This window comes from Siphateles boraxobius, unplaced genomic scaffold (genome assembly GCF_051911475.1).
Source record: "Siphateles boraxobius isolate OS27281-9 unplaced genomic scaffold, OSU_SipBor_1 24, whole genome shotgun sequence".
Taxonomy (NCBI): domain Eukaryota; kingdom Metazoa; phylum Chordata; class Actinopteri; order Cypriniformes; family Leuciscidae; genus Siphateles; species Siphateles boraxobius.
Genome location: NW_027508855.1, coordinates 5757049 through 5767064, shown reverse-complemented (window position 1 = coordinate 5767064; position 10016 = coordinate 5757049). Strand labels below are relative to the sequence as shown.

At 35.7% G+C, this 10016-nt stretch overlaps 2 protein-coding genes across 4 annotated transcripts; one reads left to right on the top strand and one right to left on the bottom strand.

Moving 5' to 3' along the window:
• Positions 1-4: 4 nt before the first annotated feature.
• On the bottom strand, positions 5-3967 carry ccdc117 (coiled-coil domain containing 117). Of its 3 annotated transcripts, none has more exons than XM_077240929.1 (6): positions 3808-3967; positions 3057-3281; positions 2907-2957; positions 2576-2836; positions 2255-2401; positions 5-1183 (listed from the first exon to the last, which is right to left on the bottom strand). In XM_077240929.1, the coding sequence occupies exons 2-6, from the start codon at positions 3155-3157 to the stop codon at positions 934-936; spliced, it is 810 nt and encodes a 269-aa protein (XP_077097044.1). In that variant the 5' UTR covers positions 3158-3281; positions 3808-3967; the 3' UTR covers positions 5-933. The 3 variants fall into 3 exon arrangements, with proteins under 3 accessions (XP_077097044.1, XP_077097046.1, XP_077097045.1); XM_077240931.1 differs by having other exon boundaries at positions 2907-2954; positions 3808-3941; XM_077240930.1 differs by having other exon boundaries at positions 3057-3220; positions 3808-3916.
• Positions 3957-9988, top strand: tcn2 (transcobalamin II). Its single transcript, XM_077240927.1, has 10 exons — positions 3957-4284; positions 4535-4589; positions 5599-5782; positions 6041-6210; positions 7347-7499; positions 7879-8051; positions 8134-8308; positions 8882-9062; positions 9194-9312; positions 9447-9988. Exons 1-10 carry the CDS (start codon positions 4282-4284, stop codon positions 9506-9508), a joined length of 1275 nt encoding a protein of 424 aa, XP_077097042.1. The 5' UTR covers positions 3957-4281; the 3' UTR covers positions 9509-9988.
• Positions 9989-10016: the final 28 nt, after the last annotated feature.

The following is a 10016-nucleotide window of genomic DNA, read 5'->3' as shown; positions in this document are numbered from 1 at the left end:
AGAATTATAATGCCAAACTGACTTTATTGAAAAACAACTTTGTCATAGTGTGATATGGTCAATATGTACCAATTTTACATTGACATTTGCCAAAATGTATAAATCTCAAAAAGGTAAAATTAAACATTTAAACGACAACAATTTCGCCCAATGTTTAAACCAAATGCAAAATGGATTTACAGCTTATTTCACTGTTGTTTAAATATTACAGCCAGACTATTACATGCTATTTGATCTTTACCTAGATAAACTGAGCCAGGTAATATAATCGACTGAAATCAATAGATTGATTTAAATATGTATACCCATGCATCTCTTCCAAGAATCATTTTATGTCTGTGTAGAAGGTTAAACCGGCTGCGTTCTCCGTATATCCAGTTCAAGAACACATGATGATCCTTCCTCACTCAAGTTTGAATTCCAAACATGAAATTCATCAATCATTACTTTCCATAACAACAGCATCTTGAAAAAATGAGTCTACAGTTTTGACCAGTTGGATGTCGGCTAAAAATAAAATATTAAATGCGGCATATTGTAACAAATCAAGTGCTCTGAATCTGTAAACAGAATACTAGTACATTGCAATAATACTAACTGCATAAAGACAAAACTAAAATGTTCTTGCATTGTTAACCAATAAAGCTATCGACAGCAAACAGAGTCAATATAAATTTGCAACTGTACTGCAGAAGAAAAAAAAGATCACTGACCACGTTCACATAGGATACTTTTTCATTTCATCTAATGCAAATATGGTACCGTCCCACCAACAAAAAAGTGCAGGTTGAAACAAACAAAAAAGTACATGGCACAAAAAAAATCACATTTGAGTATTGTGAATTGTTTGCTCTCTCCGCCACTTATGCTAATTGCTCATTTGCACTGATGAAGCTCAAAGCTTATATCACACATAAAGCCATGGATTTCCCTCTATAACTCCATGTCTTCCTCTCCAGAGTTGAGGAGCGCAGGGCTGCTGAATAGGGTTCTGAAAGTCTGCTCACTGGTTGCTGTGAACTGGGGCTGGGATGGGGGGGTGCTGGTAGATGGCACAGGGGTGGGAGTCTGTCTGCTCACTGCCAGCTGCTTGCGCTGCTGTCTTTGTAAAGAGTTCTTCAGCCTCTGGGTGAGAGGATCCTCTGGGGGGCGCCACAGCACCAGTTCCATACAAGAGCGGCCCCTGCAGTGGGGAGTGAAGAAGAGTGTGCTAAGTGCTGGATTCCTGTACAATGAGCTCAGTGCTGTTGGTAGAAACTGATGTTCTACTGCTGGTTTGAAAACATTTCTAATAGAAATAGCCATCCAAACACAGCGCTGACATCTAGGCTAAAACAAGGCAAAATTTAGGCTGTCAATGAAAATTGAATAGACGTCTAATCATAGCCCATGTATAGACTAGTCATCAAAGAAATAAAACCAAACACCTTGTAATCACTGCTGACTTTGCTTACATGCTTTAATATCATACATCTCGCAAGGTATTTTGGCAAAACCGACGCAACCAAATTCAAGGTTACTTTGGCTAGAAGTGGGTTACTCACAGCCGGACTATATCGGGTCTATAGTTAAACGAGATGGTAAAATGATGGCTATTGCTTGATGGTGAAATGATGGCTATTGCTTGCTGGGTTATTTAGATGGGTTAAAAGATATTTGTCAGAAGTGTTCAGTAGACCAATATTTTTTTTAAATATTTGAATATACACTACAGTTTGAACGTTTGGGGTCTAATTTTGTTTTTAAAAGACGACTCAAAAACTAATATTTTGAAATGCCTGTTTTTGTATTTTAATATATTTTAAAATATAATTTAAAGTTTTAGTGTTAGTATCACATGATTCCTCAGAAATCATTCTCTAACATGCTAATTTGGTGCTTAAGAAACATTTTTCATTATTATCAATGTTGAAAACAGCTGAAAACAGCAAAAATACTTTTGTACAAACCGATACATTTTTCAGAAATCTTTGATTGACAATGTTCAAAAAACAGCATTTATTTGAAATAGATTTTTGTAACATTAAAATGTCTTTACGGTCATTTTTGATCAACTTAATGCATCCTTGCTAAATAAAAGTATTAATTTTTTTATATATTTTTAATTATGTAAAGGATTGTGCTTGGATGCTTGAAATCTACTGTAAATAAAAAAAGCTACTGTATAAATTTCTTTAATAACGAAAACATAAAAGGATAGGTTGAATTAAAGAGGGGGGAAAACCAGCCATGGAAACCTAAAAAAAATACCCACACTGACTGTGCTACCACATGGGGTAGAATGTCATCAATCCCACGCTGCAGCCCTTCCCTTAAGCTGTCGGACATCACCAGCACTGGCCTGCGCTGAGCCGGTTCCACATCCAGCTCTTCTTCATCACTATCATCTTCCAAAGTTATCCTGTAACACATACAATATATCAGCAAGACCACCTATAAAAATCTACAATCTTTAAAATGGAGTATTTTGAACTTTCATACATCTAATTTCTGGTCAATGACTCTGTAAGCAGAGATACAGCGTGCACATGTACAGTTTGAAATCAAGCTAATGACCTCTTTATTTTGGTCTCACCTCTCTTCTATCTCCTGCAGTCTCCTCTGAGCGGCCTCTACCTCCATGCCTGAGCCTTCTGTGGGTACTCTGGATAGTGGAGAGGGAGTGACTGTGAGGGACAGACCCATCTCATCTGTCCTGGGTCCAGTCTGCAGTTGAACCAGGCTGGTCTCAGATGAAGAGGAAGAGGTGGTAGAGTCTGCAGACCACCTGTGGCTTGCTTTAGGACTTGGATACTCACCTGCACCCATCAGTTTTCGCCGTTTAGGGCTGCAGCTTCTGTAGGGGAAAAAGAGCATGAAAAATCCACCACCATATAGCAAGTTTCATGTGTAAAAAAAGTACGCACTCATCATCTGTCCTTCTCCTCTGTTTCCTCATGAATCTGCTTTCCCAGCTTCTAAGTTTAAACATGCAGACAAATAATATCAGCATCTGTCTTCATTTGATTGCATAAACAAGAACTGCATAACAGGACAAGAAGACACTTAATACTAACGTATTTGGCATTGATCCACCAGTCAGATGATGCAAGGCTCTGGTTGGTCCAGTAATTGTGACCAAATCAGGGTTACTGAAGTGTGCATGGGGGGGAAACATGATGAACTCTAGCTGGCTGCTTCCTGACCTGGTTTTCTGAATCGGTCTCCAGGTGAGAACAAGCTGAAGACATTAGAATTAAATGACAACTGCAGTCAAGCAGTGTGGATAGAAGATGAAGAATCTGGAAAACAGAAAACAGAGTAACTCAGTGATTCTGGACTTCAGAACAGGTTCTATAGATGTTGCAGGTTTTATACATGGTATGAGTTATACTATGGGTATAGAAGGCACACTTAAAGCTTTTACCTTTAAAAAAACATTTATGCACAACACATATACATAAATATTTATATGGAAAGTACACTGCTGACCTAGTTGAATAATTAATGTCCACTGTTTTAATTAGGGAAAAACACATTTACAGTCAGTGATTGCAGCTAACTGTTTACTAACTTAGTGTATGTATGTCTTCCTTCACACCGTAGGCCATAACATTGAAATGCGAGTATTTTATGCTCTGTATTATTAAATATTTATTTCAGTTTTATCTGTAATTATCTCAAATAATTCACTTTGATTAAATCTGGTGGCATTCTGGGTAAGAATAACTTGAATTGCTCGCTAACTGCAGCTTGAAACATCATACGCCCCACAACATGCACAACAACACCCTCGTCAGCTCTTTCATTAGGAACACAAACACTTACCTTTTACGGGCTCACAAAAGCGGAAAATAAGTTTTTTTGGAATATGAAAAAATGTCTAAAGACAGTTTGCATGAGAAGTTGCAAAAGCCTAGATTTACGACGCTTTTCTAGAACAGTGTGTAAGAGAGGGTGCATGGAACTTGTAGTCCATTGGTTTTGTAGTTCTTTAACCGGAAGTGAACAAAAGTAACAGTAAACAAACCATAGAAACAAACTCACGTTTAGGAAGAGGGAGGATCTTTTTTTTCTTGCTGATACACAAAAAAACAGTAAAGAAGGAGAAATATTCAAGACAGAACATTGAGATAGATCATTTAAAACACATGTCGAAAAGATGTTGCAAAACTACCAACTCTGTAGATGAGTAACTAGAGTAACGTTAACTCCTCCTCTACTCGAGGTCATAATAATTTAGGAAAAGGGTCAGTTGATCATTTTAACTGGATTCAGCTGGATACCTAACTTGGCCTAGAAATGGTAAGAAGCACTTGAACTAAACAAATTTAAACTTTGTTAATATGATAGACTCACAAAAACCACAAAACTCAACAAATGTTAGAAATCAGTGAGTCTACTGCTACCACAATAAAACTTTAAAATTGTATTCGATTATTCGATAAAACTTTCGATTATTATCGCATTTTGTGATCTTATGTCATGCTTATGCTTGGTAATTCGTTTTAATTAAAAAAATTTCAGCGGTTGTCTGTACTGTTTTCAATCTCAGATTACTCTTATCATTGCGAGTGGGCTGCTTGCACTGGCTGCTGGAAACCCGTGTGGTAAGTGTTTACTTTTTCATTCCTTCTATTTTCTGTTAGGGCGAAGGTCTATTTAAACACCATATGGCAAGCCATTATAACATTTGATCCTTAAAAAATACTAGTATCTATTTTCTTGCTACTAGTACTTCTATTTTAGATACTAGGTGGCAGTATCTATCCATTCGGTACTAGTACTTATACTTATTCTAATACGTATTGAATTATACTATACTTTTACAACTATCCCCACCTTTAACAGCAATAACCTAGCTAACTGTTTTGGCATGTGGGTTTGAAGTTAGCATGAATGCAACTAATTAAGCATCAAATTAACCATCAAATTGGAGAAATAGCTACTTTAGATTATGCAAGTCAAGTTCAATCATGATGATTGCTCTGCAAAAAATCTTGATAATTATTTTTTAATGTTACAACCATGTTACCATGTTACAACACTCCCCAGTCTCCCCCTAATACCTTTACCAAAAAAAACTGTATCAGTAAAAAAGCACAAATGATGGTCATAGATGGTAATTGCATGGTAATTTAATATGCAGTTTACTAAGATACTGAATCATTACAATATTCATATACTAATCAGGTATTTTAAATAATGTTATAAACCTACTATATCGTATATGTCATATGTATTAATTAGCTTTTAGTATTCTCGATCCTGTAAATATTTAAATATTGTCTATCCAATAACCATAATAACATAACCGTATCGTATTCGTAACATTCAGCTTATTCTTATTGAGCACTTTTATTTTGTCCTGTCAAAAGAAGTTCTGCTCAGAATACCTGGAACCATCTCACTCTGTTATTTGCCCTCTCATTTGTAACTGTGACCATTCTGAGACAAAGCGTTTTTGTACACACTGGCACTTTAAATGAGCAACAGTGGTCAACGAGGACAGTGATTCAGTCAAAGTTTATCATAGCCTGTTGTTTTATAATAATAGAACATTGATATCAGTGCATATGACTGTATTCATTTTTTTCTTCTGTATGTTCTCTGTATCAGCATCTGATCACAAGGCTCTTCTCCAGTCCCTCAATCAGCAGCTGCTGCGTTCTGTGGATACACCAGATAACCTACCCAATCCCAGTGTGCACATCGCCCTGCGGCTCTCAACACACCATAACCTAGCTAAAGAGAGCCAACATCTCAACCACCTCAAGACAGAGTTTCACAATGATATTGAGAAGTATGGAGCATATTTTCACATCTCTTTTTTATAGTAAACCTTAAAGCTACAGTAAATTATTTGCTTATTGGTACTTACAATTTTTGATTACTTGTGATTTTCATGTGTGAATTATCTTAAATAATATAAAGTTGCTTCAGGAAGGATTGTCAGTGTCGTGTGACAGTAGTGGAAATAAATTCCATTCTACTCTTTTGTTCCATTTCAATATATTGTTGTTCTAATTGTTTCAATACTATTCGAAATATCTGCCTGTAGATCTCTCAGAAATGGTGAGTTGGTGGTTGGCCGCCTTGCCCTGTACATCTTGGCTTTGAAGTCTTCCTGTCATGATCTGCAGAGCGTACATCTCAATCATAATGAGATGAAGGAGCCCCTCCTCACTCACCTTAAGAAAGAAATGGAGGAAGAGAAACAGAATATTGCATGTAAGAGCATTTATTTTGTAAAACACTACCGTTCAAAAGTTTGGGGTCAGCAAGACTGTGTTTGACTGCATCCAGCAGTACTACAAACCACACCATAAAACAGCCAATTAGGGGGAAGCCATGAGAGCCCCTCTCTCTGGAATTGCTGATGTCATCTCTAGTACCACTCTTCTATTTCACTTTCCTTGTTTTGTTAAGCGTCACTATGATAAGGCATACAGCTCCTACATAAATCAGCAGATGCCATAAGTCATCCTGTTTGTTTTTCCTCAGTTTTGAAAGTATTTTAATTATGAAACTCTTCAGTAAATGTTTATTTTATTGAAGGGGTAGGGTTAGGGTAAGGTTTAGTGTTAGGTAGGTTTTTAGCTAGAATTCCCATAGGTCTAAATGTATAATTTATTTAATGTTTTACTTCTAGCTGTTATTTCATACTTCATAAGATTTGAAAGCAATATAAGTTAGCCTTACCATTATTTCATTCATAAAACAAAGTAAATGTATTGTTTCAGTCAATGACATCCACGCTTGTTTCTTTGTGGGAATCGTAACTTGTAGGGACGTGGTTTGTAGTACTGTGAAACGCAGACAGACCCTTCTCTTTTTTTATGTTTTCGAAAGAAGTCTCTAATACTCACCACGGCTGTATTTATTTGATCTAAAATACGGTGAAAACGGCAATATTGTAAAATATTATTAAAATTTTAAATATATTAATTCTATTTGAATATATTTTAAAATGTAATTTATTCCTGTGATGGCAAAGCTGAATTTTCAGCATCATTACTCCCGTCTTCAGTGTCACACGATCCTTCAGAAATCATTTTAATATGCTGATTTTCTGCGCCAAAAACATTTCTTCCTATTGTTAAAGTTGAAAACAGTTGTGCTGTTTAGTATTTTCGTGAAAACCACGATACTTTTTTCACGATTTTTTGATGGATAAAAAGTTCAAAATAATTGCATTTATTTAAAATATAAGTCTTAATATCTTTACTGGCAATTCAGTGCATCCTTGCTGAAAAATATATTTTTTCTGAAAATAAAATCTTACTGAGCCCAAACTTTTAAACAGTAATGTATATGTAATTTTGTTGTACTGTAATTCTAATTTTAATATGAATTCTTTTGTGCAGTTAGTCACCGTCCAAAGACAAACTACTACCAGTACTCTCTGGGCATTCTGGCTCTATGTGTGAGCGGAGTTCGAGTCAGCACACATGTCAGCCACAAGCTCATCCATGCTGTAGAACACAGACAGATAAAACATGGAGAGTCCTTATGTGTCGGTGAGTTTGAAACTACTCTTTGTTTTTTTTTGGCCCAGTAGTAATTTATAAAGGGATAGTTCACTAAAAAATGAAAATTCTGTCATTATTTACCCGTCCTCATGTCTATCCAAACCCGTATGACTTTCTTCCTTCTGTGTTATACAAAAGAAGACATTCTGAAGACTGTGCTGGTCACTCTTATTCATGTAATTTCAATGAATAGGTACTGAAGCCTTCACACATCAGAAAGGATGCTTTTGTGTTCCACAGAAGAAAGTCATCTGATTTTGGAACATCATGCATACTATATTGGACACTGTTATTTATTTTCCTTTTGGTTAGATTTAAGGAAATATATTCACATGTGAGGTCTCTAACCATTCAAATCACCCTTCAGACACGCATGCGATGGCAGGCATGGCCTTGCAGTGTCTGAAAAACGAGGAAACTGCTGTTAAAGACACCGCAGAGCTGGACAGGGCTCTTGCCTCCATTAAGCAGAGGCTTCTGGACTCTAAGAGAGCTGATGGTCACATGGGCAACGAGTTCAGCACGGGATTGGCAGTGCAGGTAAGAATAATGATATTAAATATTTGCCTTAATAAAAAAGCCTTATTTGAGTGTCAGGTTCTCATGGTTCTCCGTCTCACAGGCCTTGTTGGCTATGGGGAGTCAGATGGGAGAATGTGCCTCTGCTTTGGAGGCTTTAAGGGCAGATGTTAAGAAAGGAACATACCATAACCCTATGGCAGTCTCCCAAGTCCTGCCTGCCCTGCACCTACAATCCTATCTTGATCTGAAGAGCAAAGAATGCTGCAATGAGGATGGTACGTACATCAGACATGCAAGCTCACTGAAGTATCAACCGGCAGAATTGTGTTTACAGGCCTAATTTTCCAGAGATTTAGGGAGGTGCCATCTTAAATACATATTTTGAATATAATATATAACATTGAAATACTCTAAAATACTTTAATATGGGAAATAAACATTAACTTGGTGATTAAAAATAACCAATTTTTGCATATAAATTTAAACTTTGTTTTTCCTTTTTTCCATAAATAAAAAATATTATTTTAATATTTGGAATAAATATATAATACACACATATTTTATGTATTATAATATTTTTTTCAAATATTAAATATATATATATATATATATATATTTATTAAGTTATATCCAAAAATATGTTATTTTTTATCACAATATTAATAATGTTTATTTCTCATATTAAACAAAGTATTTCAGTGTTATATATTATATACAAAATTTGTATTTAATATTTAGCAGCTTAATATTAACTGCGCTTTAGTACAGCATTTTAATTTAACTTATGGGGGTTTTTTTCTCTCTTTTTTATTTTCTGTGTATTTTCCCTCTCAATGTTCCTGATTTAGACACTCTTACTATTGATGCGGATTCCACTTCGGAAGTTCTTCCAAGTCACGGGCAAGTGTCTCTACGGCTGGAGGTTATTAAATCAAATGGTGCGTCATCAGTGTTTTCCATCAATGTGCCCAGGAGCTCCTCACTATTTGAAGCCCTCAACCTTCTCCAAGACAAACAAACTGGTTTCACGTGAGATGCTTTATTTGAAATATATTGTCAAAACAATATAGGCAAAAATTTGTTTGCTTTTTACTGTAATAATTACAACAAATTTTTATGGGTTTTGTTTGCCATCAACCCTTTTGCTCTATGCATCACAGCTTTAGCACAGAGAACAGCTTGTGGGGACCCTTCCTCAGTGTGGTCAATGAAGAACAAGCACGTCAGACTGATCGTAGATACTGGCAGGTCTCCTCAGATGGTACCTCTCTGACACAGGGTGAGAAACAAATACGTGCATTTTAAACAAAATTAGGCGTAACAATGCACTTGCATGATGTCTCTGACTGTTTTGTAGTTTCAATCTTTCTTGTATATTGACTTTTATCTGTAATGCTGTGCTTTTCTCCTCAGGTATCAACGACTATAAGATTGACTCAGCTCAAAGCATCACCATTAAGAACACTGGGTACTGAGTCCACCGCTGGATGCAAGAGATTAATTGGCTGAAACCATAATACGTTTATGAATTCTGTTGTTATAATTGTCTTTGATTTAATTTTCTTGTTATAAACTGATTTCTGTTTGATTGTTGCCTCACCTCACCTCAGTTCATGATAACAAGAATCAGAACATATTGTTGTTTGGTTTTTTTACTTAGAGATTTAATACGCATATATATTTTGAAATCGAACATATCTTTGTATGTGAAACTGCATTTGCTACCATTTTAGATGAACAAAACATTTTTTTAAATGTTTGGCTTCATTAAGATGTTGAGAAGACATTATCTCACACTAGAGATTAGTATGTAGTTGATAAGCCATATGTTACTTTGTAACTTTACAAATTGTTGTGTAATACAATATTTACTTCACAGAATGAATTTAAGTGTGAATCTCATGTCTAGGTTGACATTTCACCTAAAATCAAAAATTAAACTTTTGTATCTAAAACACTGTTTCATGGCCTCCACCCTGATTC